Source organism: Tetrao urogallus (assembly GCF_951394365.1).
Source record: "Tetrao urogallus genome assembly, chromosome: 22".
NCBI lineage: Eukaryota > Metazoa > Chordata > Aves > Galliformes > Phasianidae > Tetrao > Tetrao urogallus.
Window position 1 is genome coordinate 4,452,106 of NC_136835.1, and position 17,660 is coordinate 4,469,765.

Genomic DNA, 17,660 nt, shown 5'->3' on the forward strand with positions numbered 1-17,660 from the left:
CTCCTCGCCTACAGCTTCCTGTCCCAAGGGATAAACAACATTTCCCCAGTGGAGCATCTGGTCCTTGCAGCATTCTGCCCCTGGAGCTGCTCCCAGTGCTGGAGGAGGCTCAGCAGCGCTTGGGGTTGGGCTCTCTGATGGGTGGGGAGCTGCATTGGGTTTGTGCTGACTTCTTTCCCTCTGCTGCTCCTTCTCTGCCACAGCTTTGCTTTCTCTGTGCTGTGTGAGCAGATAAGGCAGGAGATGGGGTGTCCTTCGTCCTCTTCTCTCCCCCCAGAGGATGCCTGCTGCTGGCTGCATATTCAGGGTTAAGCTAACTTTCCAATGGCAAACTCAGCCCTGCTTTTCTCCGTGCTTCCCTCACTGCCCTATTTATCCAAGCTGCAGTGAGCATCCCTCCGGTGCCTGCAGCCATAGCTAGTGCCGGGAGCCAGCGTGCAGCTCTGCAGTGCTAGCCTGTGGCTAGGGATGTATTTAGGGTCACTGCGTCTCACTGGCACTGTGCTCTGCTCATAATTGGCCTCGGGAGCAATGCAAACCCTTTGCAGATCTCCATCAGTTTTAGTAGCCATGTGTGGGTCTCTGGACTAGGCTGGGGCCACGAATTTGTGAAAACCCTTTCACAGGCCCTTCCATTCTTCCTCTAGCCCCTTTCCCAAGCGGCATTCAGCAGAAGATGCCCTTTGGGGGACAGCACCCAAATGTGCTGTCCTACTGGTGTGGGCACAAGGAGTTGTACAGCATGGTGTGGGGAGCAGCAGCACGGCATGGAGTTTTGTCTGTAGGCACAGAGATGTGTCTGGGTGGTCTGTGAGGTCTTGGTGCGCCCCTTTGCTCTTGGAGCAGCTGAATGGAGGTTTGGGGTTGTCTCTGGACAGCAAGGCATTTATATATTGCTGGTGTCTGGGGCTGCTCTGGTGGGAGCGGCGAACCCAAGAGCTTCTGACTGCAGTGTCACGGCAGAGCAGGTGTGAGGATGGCAGGGACAGAGCATGGGATGCCCTGGAGCTCCTTTGCATCCTACGCAGTCCTCTGGGGCACACAGACAGTGAGAGGACACCACGTCCCCCTGCCCTAACCACGAGCATCCTTCCAGCCTTTCTGCTGCACAGACACAGGAGAGAACGCCATCCCCGCTCTGCGTGCATCGGGGAAGCATCAACAGGTGGATGCAGGGAAAGAAGCAGAGAGGTGTGGCCGGGTGGGCAGGGCAGCCGGCATCCCGCCTCTCCTCGGGGGCTGCATTGCGAGCTGCGCGCCGTGTGTTGCATGATTAAAGCCCTCTCTGCAGCAAGGGGCTGCGAGGGTTAACGCAGGGCGCGGGGCTGCAAGCGGCCGTCCTTTGCTGGTGTGCGGTGCTGTGAGCGTGCGGGAGCCAAAGTGCCGGTCAGTGATGGAGCCGCTGCCATGACAACCCCGGGCAGACAGCCTGCGTGCCGCGCAGGGATGCTCCCGAGCAGCCGTGCCGCCGGGGCTGGGATGCTGCCGCCCTTCTGCACCCCGTCTGCCCCACTGCTGCGCTGAGAGCAGCCCCTGCTGCAGCCCCAACCCGCAGCCACCTCCTGCGCCCGGCACCGAGGAGCGCCGCGTCCGGACATCGCCTGCAGCTCCGCGGGGAAGTTTCGATCTTGCGACAGAATCGGCATTTGGGGAGCTTTGGTTTTTTTGGGGCTTTTTTTTTTTTTTTTTTTTTTTTTTCATCTTCTCCGTTTTCCTTTTCCCTCTCTTCTTTAAAAAGCAAAAAGAACAGCAGCCAGCCAGCGACCCAACTCCAAGCCCGCTCTGCTCCCCCAGCCTGCTTTTATGGCCGCCCTCCCTTTCCTGCCAGAGACACTTACGTTTCCTCCTTGGGTTATAAACTTTTGATGCCAGCTCTCCGCAGCGCGTGCCCAACTGAATCTTAAAGTAGCGTCTCGAGCAGACACAGCTCTGTGACCTTCATCTCTTGCTCCGCACCTCCTCTCCTCCTCTTCCTCCTCCCCCCGGCCCTCCCGTCCTCCTCCCTCACCCGAGGATACTGGGGACTCCCTCCGGATGCCGCTCGGCAGGCTCAGTGCTCGCAGGCTGCCTTTCCAGGGGCTCTCCTGATCTCCGTGGAGCTCCGCATCGCTCGCCTCCGCGCCCGCCCCGGTGGTTTTGCTCCCCCCCGTCCCCACACACACGCACCCCCTCCCTCCTCTCCCCCCTTTTGGCTCCCGGTGGCCTCGTCGGGTGTGTTTTTTGCCTGGTGGAAAAGTCCCTGCTGCCCAGGATGGGGGTCGGTGGGTGCTTAGCCCTGCCCTGGAGGTGCCTAGTCGTCCTCTGTCTCAGGCTGCTCTTCCTTGTGCCCGCAGGAGTGCCCGTGCGCAGCGGAGATGCCACCTTCCCCAAAGCTATGGACAACGTGACTGTGCGGCAAGGGGAGAGTGCCACGCTCAGGTAGGAGCTGCTGCCTCGGGTTGTGCTGGGGGGAGGGCGGGGGGTCTCGTTGTGCTGTTGTGTCGTGATGGGATCGGTGTGGTGCGGCGAGATCCCCGTGTGCGTAATGGGATCTGTGCGCCGTGCGGTCCTGGGACCGGCTTGTGAGTTTGGAGCCGCTTTGGGGCGGATGCGTGGCTGGGGGCTGCGCGCGGAGCGACCCCCTCCTGCCGCTGCCTGGTGCCAGACGTGGGGCTGACAAAGGGGCGAGGTGGCAGACGGCAACTGAGCGCTGCCTGCAAGTTGTCTGCATGCGGAGGAGGGTCCGCGCCGTGCCGGCGGTTTGCAGGGCTGCGATGCCTCGGAGGTGTCGGTGCCTCGGCTCGATCGCTTGATAGTCTCTGCACGGATCTGTTAATATCAAATCAATCTTTTACTCCAGGGGTGCATCTTATGAATTCTGATGGATGTTTTACCTTAACGCGGGTTGCTGGAGGAGAAATGCGAGCGGCTTAGATGCAGATGGGCCACTTGTAGGTTGCACAGTACAGCACAGCATCCCTTTTCGTTCCCTGAGCGAGTTACAGGTGTACGGTGCATCACCTGTGTAGGACATGGGCTCTCAGAGGCACGGCAGCGGTGCAGGTGGATGAGCAGAGAGCACACGGATTGTGTCAGGGCTTTGGGTTGTGCTGTGCGGGTCATGCTGCGCGTGTTCCCTTGCTCAAAACCTGAAAGCCAGGGCTGCAGCAGACAGCAGCTGCTCTCAAAGCCACAAGCAGGCTGAGAGCATCGTGCCCTCCGTTAGCTGCGAAGCCGGGGCTGCTTGAGGCTGCTGTGCTTGGAGGTACAGGGTCAGACACGCTCCTCGTGGTCTGGGAAAGGGGAAGCATTTGGTACATAGTGTGGATAAAGGGGCTGGGTGCTGCCTGGAGGGCAGGGATGCTCAGTCCAGTGCTGTCCCCTCTGGAGCAAAGCTCCAGGAGATGTTGTAGGGCTCCCTGTGGACACGAAAGAAGACAGTGGATGGATTTCTGACCAGGGCTAGAGATGTGCCCCTGTTGTCACTACACCTGCCCAGCACGTGCGCTGGGAGCTGCGGCGGTGCAGTGCTTTGGGACACTGCTTTGTGCCTGGGGCTGGGGACCCACTGGGACACCCTTGTCGTCGTGCCATGCAACAGCACCATCCCAGAGGTGCCTGCTGGTGGCAGGCAGCAGAAGCGATGCCCATGGGCTTGCTGGGGGCAAGAGCTGCAGGGGCTGAGCCCCCTCCCTAGGGCCAAAGGCTGCTGGGCTCCGTGCTGGCCGAGGCTGCTGCCAGCAGAGGGCTGACTTGGATTTCTTTCTTTTTTTCTTTTTTTTTTTTTAAAGCTTCTGGCCTCCTTTTGGTGAGAGGGGATGTTTGTGAAGCAGGCAGCCCTGGCGTGAGGGGCTTTTAGCCTTCCTGTAAACTCTGCAGCCCCCAGTGGGACGTAGAGGGATCCCTGCCCTGAAAGTGTTTTCTGTGCCCATTTCCCTTCCCAGCAACTACTCCTGCCCATGCTCTGTGGTGCACCTTCCTATGCTCTCATCTTCTCCCGTTCTATCTTCAAGTTCAGCTTTCCTTGCTGCAGTCATTCCATTTTGCTCTAAGCCCCCCAGTCTTATCTTGCATTACTGTTTCCTAGTGTTACCCCCCCCTTCCCTGCAGCCTCTGGGCAGTAAGCAGCCTTCTCTGGGGCTAAGGGTTGGGAAGACATTACAGACAGCAAGCACAAGTGGAGCATTGCAAGGATTTATTTGTCCCATTGACAAGTAGGAGGAAGGAATTGCCCTGGGCCCAGCAGGCAGCCACGCACCTGCAGCCAGCACTGTGATTTGGGGGCAGAAGGCACACGACGTGCAATGGTGGTGTGCTGAAGGACTGTGCAACTCATCTCAGGGACCTACGGGAAGAGCTGTGTTGGAGCTTTGCTGGGCAGAAAGAAGTTGCTGCGTGGTTCTCAGCGTGGCTTCGGGTCCTTACAAGAGGGGTGGTGGCTGCTGGTGGACATGCAGCGTGGGGACCCTCATTTGGCCAGCTGCTGGCATGGGGTGTGGGCTTCGTTGTCCTCTTCTCAACTCGTTGCTTGGCTTTCAGACCAGAGACTGAGAGCCACAGCTCCAGGTCATGGCACTTGTAGGCATAGCCACCATCCTGCCATGTCTGGAAGGTCCCCATCCATCCAGCACAGACACCAGAAGGGACATCAGAGGGCTGAGCCTCCGAGTGCCATTGGCTTCAGTAGGGCTGATGGAAGCTCTTTGCGTTCTGAGATCTTGAAACCCACATTTCATTGCAGAAGGGAGTGGAGAGAGAGAGCAGAGCTGCGTGGTAGCAATGGGGGAACATGGAGGCCTTTCAGTCTGGGTGTAGTTTTCCTGTGTTGGATTTTGGGTGCTCTCCTCTCCGTTTCTCCACTCTTTTTCTTGGGAAGGCTCCGCAGAATCCTTGCAGAAACAAAGGCTCCATCTGCAGGCAACTTCTGGGTCATCTTAGCTCAGCAGCAAACGCTTCCCCCACAGGCAGAGACTGTTGATAATTCACTACTTTTTTATTGTAAGAACAAACAATTCCCATAATAGTCATGCACCTTTCCTCTCCGGGGAACTGGCGGCAGTTTGCAAATTCTCCGTGTGCTATTAAAAATAAAATCAAGCTTCCTGCTCTCTGACTCCAAAATACAGAGCCTGCTGTGAAGCAGGGCAGGTGTTTGGATGGCAGCAGCAACCCAAGCTGTGCACCAGTTTGGGGCATGGAATGGAACAGCAAGCACACTGGTAGCAGTAAGGAAGGGTAGGGATTAATTGCCCAGCTGGGATTTGGTGCGGATTCAGTTCCGCTTTTGGGAAGCAGAGCCTCAGGCTGGATGTGTGCTGCCTTGGGATGGCACTGGGGTGTTGTCCCAAAGGATGAGCCCAGCCTGAAGCCTTGCTGTGTGTTTTAACACATCTGCATCGCACTTTGTAGCCTCTTTTCCATTGCCAGAGTTCAGCATCAATCCAGGGTTGAAGTGCAGGCAGAGCTGCTGCGGTGGCAAATATTCAAGTGGTGTAAAAGCAGGGATATATAGTAAATTGGGTCGTATTGCTGGTGCTGCCAGCAAATCGACCTTTTATAACAGGCATCAGTACAGTTCATAAAGACGTAAAACAACAGCTGCTCAAAATTTCAAGGCTTTATAGTTTTATCTGTATTTAAGAAATATTGGCTCTTTTTCTTTTCTTTTTTTTAAGGACAGAGGCAGTGTGTGTGAGCGCCTGGAGGGAGCACTGGGATGGATGGGTGCATTGGGCCTTGTGCTCAGCTGTCACTGCAGGGACATCAGCACCTGGGGGGGTTCCTTGGCTGCTCCCTGCCTCAGTTTCCCCATCTGTAGGTCGGGGGCAGCAGTGGCTGTTTCTCAGAGGTAATTAGAAGAGAAAGCTGGTTGACTGTACCAAAAGTAGCAGGTATCTGTACCTGGGTTTCCCACTAAAGCACATGGCAGAGATGCATTTTCCCTATATTTGAAGGCTTTTTCCCACAAAGCCCCCCTCCACCTTTCCATTCACTGCACCCCCCCCCCATTTCTCATCAAGAAAAAGGACCAAAAGAACGGTGTAGCTTTACCAGCTCCCCAGTGACTGGCTGTCTTTTGCCCATTAGCCAGTATGAGAACAATTCCAATTACAAACAACAACAGCAAAAAAAAAAAAAAAAAAGCCAGAATAAAACACCACGAGACGCCTTTCCTCCATTTATTTTTGCAATTATAGTTTTAATTATTTCTGACAACGCTGCCGCTGCTGCTTCTCCTATGTTTTATTTCTTTCTTTGTTGGTCACCATCTATTGCAGTCTGTTTCCCTGCAGAATACAAGCTGCAGGACCGTGGGCTGTGGGTGTAGGTCTGGGCAGTCTAGAGGTCAGCTTGGCTGCTTGCTTTCTGCATTGCCATCACACACAGGTTTGGTTTGCTTGCTGCCAGCCCTCAGTTTCCCTCGCCATTGATGGGGGTGCTGACACTCCCCATGCAACCTGGAGAACAGGAGCATTAACACAGCCACGTCTCCGCTGTTAAATCCGTGCTGAGAAGTGGGAAGAGGCTCCTGCTTTTTGTGTGCAGATGCTCAAAGCGTGGGGATTAGCAGGGAGAAGATTAGCGAGGACTTGCTCCATCGCTGCCCCTTTCCTCCCCCTCCTCCCCCAAAAGTTTTCTGGAGCAGCTAAATATATACCTGCCGTTTCCAAGGTAGAGCTCACTGCATGTAGGAGCTGTAATTGGCGACTCAGTGAAATTACAGCCACAGATTCTGGCATTTGGATCCTCCTGGCTGGCATAATAATTTCTCCCCAGGTAGCTGGTATTTAACTTGTCTTATCTGCTCCTGATAGTTATAATTACAGTGCCCGCTAATTTCACTGTAATGCTGCAACTGCTGGAGGGTGGTGTTGGGAGGGCCTCGTCCTGGCCAGCCCTTGGCCAAGGGGACAGATGTTGGAGCCCCAGTGCAGGTGATGGAGGCCCAAGGTGCAGATGTTGGAGCCCCAGTGCAGGTGATGGAGGCCCAAGGTGCAGATGTTGGAGCCCCAGTGCAGGTGATGGAGGCCCAAGGTGCAGATGTTGGTGCTCTGGTGCAGATACTGGTTCCCCAGTGCAGATGCTGGAGCCGCAGTGCAGATGCTGGTTCCCCACTGGAGATGTTGGTGCCTCAGATGCCATCTCAAGCGGCAGTGCTGCACATTTAGTGGTCTGTGTTTTGCAGCTGGAGCCTTGCTGGATGCACGGCAGAATGCAGCAGGCCCAGCCCAGCTCTGTGCCAGGAGGCAGAGATGTCACTTGCTGTCACCTCGAAGGCCAGGACACAAGTCCCCCTACTAGTGAGAAACCAACCTCCACGCTCAGTTGTTGAGCTCTGCTAGCCAGAAATAGCAACAAGCAGCGATATTCAGCTCCGGGGGATGAGACTGAACTGTTAGTAATCCGTTCACTATAGCGTACATGCAATCTTTTTGCAAGCATAATAAACTCCCCTGGCTGGTGAGCAGTAATAGCTGTCCTTCCCTGGATCAGCGTGCTGCTCCAGGAGCGCCAGCCTTTGTTTCTAGGAAGGGATTAGGTGTAAATGCTGCATAAGGGAATGGGGGCACAGAGGCTGGCTGCCACATCCCCGCTTCCAAAGAGTTCCTCTGTTCCCTCAGCTGCTCTCACAGTTTGCCTCCTCCATGCAGAGCCTTCCATTTCTCAGCCCTGCAACGCAGATGCTCTTTACAACAGCTGGACATATTGTGTTAAGTGATAATCTTTAGATACTGCAGCCGAGCAGGCAGTTCATAAGGAATATCTGATGCGGTGACTATCACTGCTCCTTCCGTCCTTGCGAGCAGCCTTTGAGGGTTCTGATGTTCTGGTTTTTTTTTTCTTCTTCTTCTTCTTTTTTTTTTTATTAATGAGAAAAATAATTCCCCCACAGCCCCTGCCAGTGATTCGTAGCCTGTAATGGGTTGTTTACTGCAGGTTTGCCTCCATGTGTCTTGTCTTCCTTGACAGACAGAACCCTTCAAGGTCAGACATTTGGTGCAAAGCCTCGCGTATTGTACTTCTGTTTTCTTATGAATGTTTCCTGAGATTTGCTTAAAATGAGTTATTTCCATGACTGTGCTCACGGATGGGCTCGTTTCTCAGGATACAAGCAAGTCTCAAAGCTTGCTTCTCCGTGAGGAGGAGGAAAACAGCAGCTGCGTGGAGCAGGATGGGGTCGTGATGGGGGATTTTGCTGGCACCCGGTGCTGCATCTGGTGCAGGAGGAGTTCGGAGCAGAGAAACAAGGAGCTGGTGCAAAGTTGAGGGGCTGCCAGGCTGTGTGGGGTTGTGTTGGCTTTTCTTCTCTTGCTGTGTGTGTTGGCACCTGCTGGCTCTAGCTGGAAAAGGACGGAGGTAAAAGTGCAAGAGGGGGCAAAGTTAGGAGTGGAAAAAGAGAATGGTCAAGGCAAGAAAGGAAAGAGGAAGAAGGGGGTTGGACTAGATGACCTTTAAAGGGTCTTTTCCAACTCAAAAGATTCTATGATTCTGAGGGGGGAGAAAAGGGAAAAACGGAGGGAATGGAAGTAAAAATCAGGACCAGTGACTCCCATCGGGGAGCTGGAGAGCAGCGCTGAGAGATGAGTTCCTAAATCAGAGCCAGCTGGCAGCACGGGGAGCTGTGATCCCGGAGATGAACGGGCTTTGGCTGAATGCTGCTGGTAGTGGGGCTGGGATACGGCAGAGCTCCCCACCTCCTATTTATTTATGTTTGTTACGCGTGCATGTGTGTGTGTATATATATATATGTATATATAAAATCTAACAAATTTCTAACCCATATAAATCCAATTACCCATGTTTTGCCTGCAGGGAGCGAGGGAGATTAATGTTTGGTATTTTGGCAGGGATGTAAAAAGAAATAGGTGGTAATAACAATGAAGGCTCGTAAAAAGGAGCCGATAGCCGTGTCTGTGCCCCGGGTGAAGGCCGTGGTTCTGGTGGGCAGAGGGGCAGGGAGCAGCAGGACATCCCTGGGTACCATGGGAGAGGATGAGCAGTCGGATATGGAGCTGTGGGGTGGCTCAGCAGGGAGATGTGCACGCTGGGGACTGGTGGCTGTGCTGAGCCACTGCTGATGCTTCACCCCTGCACCACCCATAGGCATCACTCCTCCCTCGGCTGTGACACTGAGGATCCCCACCATCACCCTCAGTTCCTCCACCCCTCTCAGCAGGGCGCTGCTCCCTCCCCAGTCACCCAGGGTCACATATTAATCACAGTTCAGATATTGTGTCCCTACAGCGCTTTCTGCCTCCCCGGCCGGCTCTGCATCAGGCTCCTTGCTCTCCCTTTATTACTACCACCAGTTTTATAACCCACTTTATCAGATGACTTTTTTCTTTTTTTTTTTTCTTTCTAAAAAGAGCATAACCCGCGAGCAACTCATCATTTCAGAAAGAGGGAGAGAGCCGTGAGCAGAGGAGAAAGCTTCCATGCTTGCACCTTAAATGAAGAGGCTGCTTTATGGCGTGGTTGCATTTAATTCAATCAAGGCAGTTAAAGCAGAGATTTAAGGTCCTTTGTGTGCTCGCAGGAGTTGCTCTGATGCAGCAGCAGGTAGAGGGAAAGATTAAACCCATTTCCAAGGAGACTCAGAGTAACTGTTGGAAGCAGCCAGGCCTGGGGCTTGCTGCAGCAATGCTACGTTGGGAAGCTGTTAGCATTCGTGTCACATCTGATCTCTCCCTCTGCCACCCTCCCCACTCTTGCTCCTTACTCCAATATACCCCTCTAAGTGGAATTGATTAATTTGGTTTTTTTTATTATTATAATATATAACTGGGGGGTGGGCCGGTTTTAATTAGTATTCTTAACTGTATGGTAATTAGGCCAGCTGGTCCCAGCCCTGCCTGAGTCACCCTCTACTCCCATGTTCCTGCAATGAGGCTGTTTGGACTTAATTAAAGTTGGGGACCTGGAGCTGGTGGAGCAGTGGGAGGCTTGCAGGGCTTCAGAGGCAGTGACTGCTATGGGGGAAGCAGTGAGTTTCTCCCTTTGGCCATAGTTGGTGATGCTGGGACTGCATACAGCAGGCACTGCTTGTCCCAGAGGTGCAATCACCCATGCTTTGGGGAGAATTTCCAAGGCTGATGCATCACTCAGGCTTTGCGCCTTGCTTTGAGGCAGGAGGCACCCATGGGCCTTTCTCATCTCTAATTTCAACATTTGTGCCAGCAGACAGCGCTGCCAACAGAGCTCAAATGCAGCCCAAGCGGGAGCTTAACGAGCTCTGAGAGCTGTCCGGAAAGTTATCCTGACACCAAGTGACAGACTCTCAATTGATATCCTCCAGAGACTTTAAACTCACTTCCCCGAGATTTCCAAAGCTGGTTTTGTTTCCTACCTGAAGGATCCTTTATCTGCCACGACACTTCCCTGCCTTGCCTCGTTGCTCTTGACGTCCCTGCTGCAGTGGGTAAACCCCTCTGAGCACAGCAGAACTCTTTGGGTCGTTCCTCTGCTTTCTGTGCTCACTGATGTCTCGCACTCCATCTCGCAATGTCCCATGTAGGGGTGTCCAGAGAGAAGCACGTTGCATTCACTGTAAGATCTGCTTGCTTTTCCTTCCCATCACCCACTGGAGGATGAATTTACAGCACAGCTCCTGTACTGGGGGTTATGCTGTGGCCCCATGGCTTTTAGTGACAGCCTGAGGCCAGGTTCACGCCTCAAACCTTCATTTTGTTGGGCCATTTGCAGCTCTCCCCAGCCAAGAGCCATGCGGGCGGCCCAGCCCTGGCTGCAGGGTCCTGCTGGGGCTGAGCTCTGACCCCTGCCCCACGCTCACTCTTGCTTTTTGAAACCCGTGCTGCAATGGTTTTTCAAGCCTGATGCTGCACTTAGCGGGGTGCTGCCAAACCCATTGAGTCCAGCAGGTTTTTTCCCTTCAGAAGCCATTTAGCTTTTCCATTTCATCCGCAGGCTTCAGCCTCTCATCTTTCTTCTCCTCCCACGCTGTAGGTGCGCAGTCCTCCGAACCCTCCCAGCAAACTGCTCTAGGTCAGCACCCACCTGTAGAGCTCAGGGCTGCAGAGTGGGCACAGGGCTTGGTGTGCTCCTGCAGTGCTGCCAACGCTTAACGATCTCTGCTGCTCGTTATCTTACATGGGGATCTCTGCAGCCTTCAGCCCATGCGTGTCTATTCTGATCCATTTTCCTGCAGGCAGGTGGGATGCTGGCGGGTCCCTTGGGCATCCCGCCTCCCTGCCCCAGGGCTGATGTCTATGGCAGCACAGTGAGGACTCCCAGTGCCCTGATTTCTGTTCCTCTCCTCCATAGCAGAAGACTCAGGTCCTCAGCACGGGGCTGCTCAGAGCCATGTGCCTCTGCAGCTTACACTCCAAAGTTATCTTCAAGAACAAGACTCTTTGTCATTAAGTTAATAGTACAGGGGAATGTGTGACGGTTATTAAAGTTTAACAACTCTGTCTATCTATCACCTAGCTGTTAAATCTTTATATGCCTTAAATAATCAATTGATGTTTAATTAACATACTGTACCATTGCTGGCTTCCTAAATCTATAATGATAAACCAAGTTACAAGTTATTGGACATTAATTACTAGCTGATGATTAGAAACAGCAAGACATTTACCAGCCTCATCCCAGATATAACACGGCGTGTCCGCCGCACGCTGCACGGCTCAACCGTGCTCACTGTTTCTTAATAATCAATGGCTGTTTAACATGCAATATTTGTCTAATTAGCGCTAAATTAAATCCTCATTGACAACACTTCAGGGTAAGAGATCTGCATCAAATATGATGGATTAGACACAGAAGGCCTGTTCTGGTGAGCGGAGATGCGATGGCATTTGCTCCACTTGTCACGGGTGTCACATGGCTCCATGTCAGTGTCACCCTGGTCCTGGGGGCTGGGGTGGTGATGCCTTGATGCTGGGCTCACAGCCCTGGGACCCCCAGTCCCTCTGCTTTGCAGTGATGGGTACCAGCAGCTCTTCCAGCACGTCCCATCCCAGTTTACCCACAGATGTACCTCTGTTTCCACACAGTGGGATGAGCTCTTGGAGCCACGGTGCTTTCCCACTGCATATTGTGTTCAGAAAGTGCTCAGGTCACCCCTCAGGCTGAGGGCTTACATCCATGTCCTGCCTCTGTCCCAAATGTGTCTATAGATGTAGATGTGGTCAGTAGGCATGGCAGGGATGGGATTCGGTTGAACTTGGCGATCTTGAGGTCTTTTCCAGCTTTAATGACTGAATGATTCCATCTGGGATGCGATCAGTGGGCATGGTGAGGATGGGGTTGGGTTGGACTTGGTGATTTTGAGGTCTTCTCCAACCTTATTGATTCTGCCATTCTCCGATTCTGGAGGACCCTCAGGTAGCTTTAAATTGCCTTGTACTGGGAGATTCACAAATGCAGCACAATAATCCAACTTGTCCCCCTCTTCTTTTCCATCCTCCATGCTTGCATGACCGCTTTTGAGGCATCCCTGCTGCCTGTTTGGGTGATGTGGATGGGTACTGCAGCCTTAGCCTGATTTCCCATCAGTGATGCTGGGCGTGGGGTGGGAGCTGACAGCTGGGGGTGAGTGGAAGAGCAGCATAAGGGCGGTTTGTACGGGGAGAGCCGTGCTGTGGTTTGTCAGCAGACGTGGAGGTTGTTTTGTGAGAGCAGTGGGATGGATCGCATGGCCTGCGGCTCTTTCTGGGAATCAGCCTGCCCTTCACACTCAGCGTGGATGTAATTAACTGTGCTGATAGGATGTTATGCCAACAGCAAAGCAGAAAACACCAGAAAATGAATCAGAAGCGATGCTGGGGCTGCTCGGCGTGCTGTCTCCTGCTGCACGGCATATGCATGGGCAACCTCTGACAGAGGGCAGGGTCGGTGCCTGGAGAGGAGCAATACAGCACGGGTTGGGTTTGGAGATGCTCCCTGCAGCGTCTGCATTGCTTTGCCTCAGCTGAGCTGCTCTGTCTGCATACAAGTGAGACGAATGCTCCCTGGGAGGTGTTCCTCTGCTTGATATTGGATGTACAACTCCCAGATCTCAGGAGCAGATCCTTGGTTGTAACTCACAGTTCTTTCGCTGCTCCTACCTTGAAGCCCGGATCCTGCAGAGTGGGATGGGTGCCTCACCCTGCAGGAGTTGGGAGATGAGAAAGAAGGCAAACAAATAAAAATGACTTCCAATTAGCAATTGAAATTGTTCTTAAAAGGATTTGCCTATTCTGCAAGGAATGTTTGGTAATTGATAGCAATTTCTAGCAATTAAATACAAATTAATTCGTGCTACTGAGGAGCAGTTTATTTATGGCTCTGTATTTATGGGCACTCCCTCTCCTTAAAAAATATCGTCGCGGCTTTTGATAAGTAATTAGAGTTTACTGAATAATTTCCCAATGTAGGTATGAATTTTAAATAATTTTTATTACCGAGCAAGCATTTTGTTGTACTGCTGAGTGAGGGGCTGTCAGCATTTACAGCAGCTGGGACAGGCGCTGTGCAGGCAGAGCTGCTCTCTGCCCAGGGTGACTTGCAGAGATGGGTACATCTGTGGTAATCCTGCACTTGTGCACATCCCTGTTCGCTCTGTAGCAGATGAGATCATTGTGTAATGTGTAATGCTGTTTGCAGGGCTTGCAGTGATTGTTTTTAGGGGTGCTGGGGGTGGGTTGTGCTGTTTTTGTCAGGTGGGAGGATGAGCCTGAGGACCACGGGCCAATAAATAGCCCCCCTGCGCAGGGAGCAGTGCTGACAACCCCACCTTCAAGTTATAGGTTGAGGGTTATTTGAGAGCTTGGGCCTTTGCAGGATCTCAGAGCTCTCTGGACCCTTGCTTGCTGCTTTTCCCTTTGTCAGCTGCTGGTCCCTCTCTTTTCTTCCAGGGCTGTGCTGTCCCCTTGTGTCACTGCACTGCCTGCTCTGACTTGTTTCTGCTTCATTACTGGGCTTGATTAAATGGTGCTTGTATGGCCAAGGGTTGGGAAAACACACAAAGAGACTTTTCTACTCATCTGAGGCACTTAGATACCGCAGAGACAGATGCTGAAGGGATGGAGAGAGACAGAGTTTGACATTGCGGCTGCAGTAATGAGATGGAACCCATTAGGGCAGCGTCCTCCTGGGGTCCAGATGCCTCCGAGGAAAAGAGGAGGTAGAGACAGAGCCTTGGGAGCAAGGAAGGGCTCCCTCTGAAGAGAAAGAGAGCGAATTGGACAGCTGTCCTGTCCTTGAGCTGGGGATGGCTTGCTCTGAAATGCGGTTTAGCAGGAGATAAGGTGGGGAGAAAATGTGGGTGAGGAGGTTTTGACCTCAGCATCTCCCTCTGTATCTCATTTCATGGAGGCTGTGAGTCATGATGTCGGTGTGCACAGAGCTGGATTTAGCTTTATCTGGGTGATCCAGCGGCTGTAACATCAGTCTGTACATGGGGTGATGCTAAGAAAGGGCACTGCTCTCATCACCTCTCCAAGAAGGAGGGCAGTGTCTCTTAGGCTATCAGCTCAAACCTATCTCTGGCTGCTCTTGCAAGTCTCTCGTAGCTGGGGAGGGCTGCAAAAAGTTGGTGACTCCTATTGCAAGGGAGCTGGGATGGGCTGCAAGGTCTGTGCCATGGTGCAAGGATGCTCTCTTAGCACGGACAGGGATGGGAGTGATTTTGAAGGGCGAGCAGCAACTTCAAACCAGCAGCTTTGTGGTCTTGAGCTCTCCTGTCTGGCAGTCTTTGCTGAGATTCTACAGCCCAATTATTTCGTGCCATGCTGGAGGAGCACGCAGCTTTCCTCCCTGCCCATCTGCACACCTCGGAGCATGCTTCACTTCAGTGCTTTCCTTCTACACGCTCCCTGCTGCTGCTGGGGTCTGGGGCACAGCAATAGCTTTCATCTCCTCTCCTTTCTTGTGAGGAATCAGAGCTGGTGGCGTTTGGCCTCTGCACTGCATGTCTGTGGTTTGTTAGGAGCTGTTTGCTCCGTGCTGCTCCGTGCAGCGGGGATGCTGAGGACCCTTTGGATTAATCATCTGCCTGACTGCAAGGGATGAGACCCAGTGACCCAGCAGGTGCTCCCCAGGAGCTGCAATTCACCCTGTGATCTGAGCTCACTGGTGTCTGGATACGGAGATCTTAGGAGATTGTTGAGACTTTTAACTGTGGTCTCTGATGGCCCCGCTCTCCCTTCCGGCAACTCCGAGACTCGTGCTCGTGTGATTAACTTCACATCCAAAAAGTCACTGCCTCTGTGAAGCTTCAGGACTCAGCTGACTGCTTGAGTGCCCTGCAAGCCTCCAGCCAAGGGTCAGCCAAGCTGCTGCTGCCAGAGCAGCTCAAAGGCTTCAGGTTTGAAAGCAAGAGTACTTCTCTGCTCTTTGATGGAGGAGCGAAGTGCCTGCAGACTGCGCGGGGCGGAAACAGGGAGCTGGGCAGCCTGAACAAATGTGCTCAAGATCCTTCTGCACTGAATGTGATCAGAATCATGGCATGCTCAGCACGAGGGTCCCGGAGTGGCTCTTTCTGGCCCAAAGGTTGTGATCTGTGTGCCTTGGTGAGGAGGCCGGCCTCAAGGAGATGGAGGGGAGGGAGGTGAGCCAACCAAATCCCTGCTGGAGCAGCCATGGTTAAGCTCCTGCAGCAGGATTGCTCAGCAGTGATTCATCAGCCCCGTGCCGCTAACAGGTTTGTTTTGCTGTCTGCAGTGGTAGACAGGGGTGGAGGATCAGCACTGCCTCTGTGTCATCCTCTGGGAGTGACATTCCCTGAGTTCCAGGTGACTCTGAAATACCACTGCGTGGACAACTGCAGCTGAGGTCAGAGATGTTGTAAGTAGATGCTGAAACCAGGGCTGAGAGCAATGGTGGCCCTGCAGTGACGACTCTCCAGCGTCTCACTGACTGTGTTTGGGGCTCTTTGGAGACGTGCATACTCAGGATGCAGAAGTCCCTTTGGCATTTCAGTGCAGATGGCTCAAACCTTCTCAGAAGCAGTCCTGGCCACCAGACAGACTGGATTTGTTAGGCTGAAGCCTCCCTGTCTTCTTTGCCATCTTCCTGACGGCAGCCCGTCCCTCCACCAAATAAAAATTCCGCGCACGGAGCTGGTTAAAAACATCAATTAGCTCTAAAACAATTATTATTTTTTTGAGATGCCATTTTATATATGCACTAACACAACACAATAATCCAGGGTTATTTAACAGAGCATTTACCATGAAAACAGTCATTACTCTTTAAACGCTGCTGACTGTACAAGCCTCTTAACATTAAACGGCAAGTGAGGCAGAAGTCTCGCCGTCAAAATGCCACGTTTCCCAGAACACATTAGAGGCACTGTCACCAGGATGCCCCTGTTGGCTGAGTGCTTTTTTTGTCCTCCCCCCCCTTCCCAGGCATTTCTGTGTTTGTGTTGGCAATGGGGTGATGGAGGGCATGGCTCTTTGCTCTCTCTGGCTTCTCTTTGGGCTGCCTGGAGCTTCATCCTTCCTGACTTTGAGCACCTCTGAGGACGGGGCATCACCAGCATCTCTGGGCAGCAGTGCCAGTGCCTCACCATCACCCGGTCCTCTGCCTTCATCTCAAGCTGCAGTAGCTATTCTTTATCCAGCCTAAACCCTGTAGATTGGGCTCATTTAATATTGTCTGTAGGGCCTATCACGCTGCACAGATAAAGCCAGTTTTGCTGTTAAGTCAATAATGGATTTTGAGGAAAGTTCTGCTTTCCCTCCCCGTTTGTGGTTCTGGGGAATTCTGCTGGATGTGTGTTATTTACTTACTTATTAGACCTCTTCTCAATACCTGGCACGAGCCCGGGGGAGCAGACAGAAATACCATTCTCAGGCAAACCAAAGCCTTTGGTTTAAGCAAAATAGTTGTGTTTAAAGATTAATTTGAGATGCTTTAAAAATTGAGCGAGACCATACATTTTTAATATTGATTGATATTATTATAAAAGATTCAGCTGCAACTCTTCTCACCAGGACCTCTCTTGGCGCGCAGACGGAGCGTTTGTCTGCGAGGGATCGGGTCTGGTTATTTTTAATCTCTGAGACTCGGCTCCTGTGAAATTGATGGGAAACGTCGCCTCGTGTCTGGCACTGCAGGGCTCCCTGGATGTGCTTTGGAGAGCCACAGAACGGGATGGGTTGAAAAGGACCATAATGTTCATCTAGTTTCAACCCCCTGCCATGGGCAGGGTAGCCAAACACTGGACCAGGCTTGGTCTGGTGGTTGGGAGGAGTCTTGTGCTTGGGAAGCCCAAGGGAGGAGGGCTGACTGGGTGAAGGCTGCTGGTTCTGACACCCTGTGTCTCCGCCAGGCAAGGGGAATGGATGGTGGATCTAATTCCTGTAGCATCCCAGGGCTGGGAGCAAAGCTCTTTCCACTAGACTGGAAGCACCGTGGAATCATTGAGGTTGGAAAAGACCTCTGAGATCCCCAGGTCCAACCATCAGTCCATCCCCGCCATGCTGACCACATCCCTCAGTGCCACATCCACCTTTTTCTTGAAAACCCCCGGGAATGGGGACTGCGAGGCAGAGAGACAAAGCAGCTGCCCCAGCCCTGAAGGAACTGAATCTGCTGCCAAGGAGTAATTCTCCAAATCGCATTTATTTCACGGCCGTGAAAGGTCACAAAGTGAAGGGAAACAAGAACTGTATTCAATTAGACAATTCGATCAAAATAAATCTGTCAAGATGGCATTCCTGCTGAGGAAT

At 52.7% G+C, this 17,660-nt stretch overlaps 1 protein-coding gene across 1 annotated transcript in view; it reads left to right on the forward strand.

Moving 5' to 3' along the window:
- Positions 1-2,251: 2,251 nt before the first annotated feature.
- The window catches only part of LOC306954654 (opioid-binding protein/cell adhesion molecule homolog), a gene marked incomplete at both ends in the record, with an annotated part of 84,631 nt that continues 69,222 nt past the window's right edge, over positions 2,252-17,660 (forward strand). The window contains one exon of the mRNA XM_079545810.1: positions 2,252-2,418. Coding sequence (XP_079401936.1) covers positions 2,252-2,418 — 167 coding nt within the window. The remainder of the gene's footprint in view (positions 2,419-17,660) is intronic.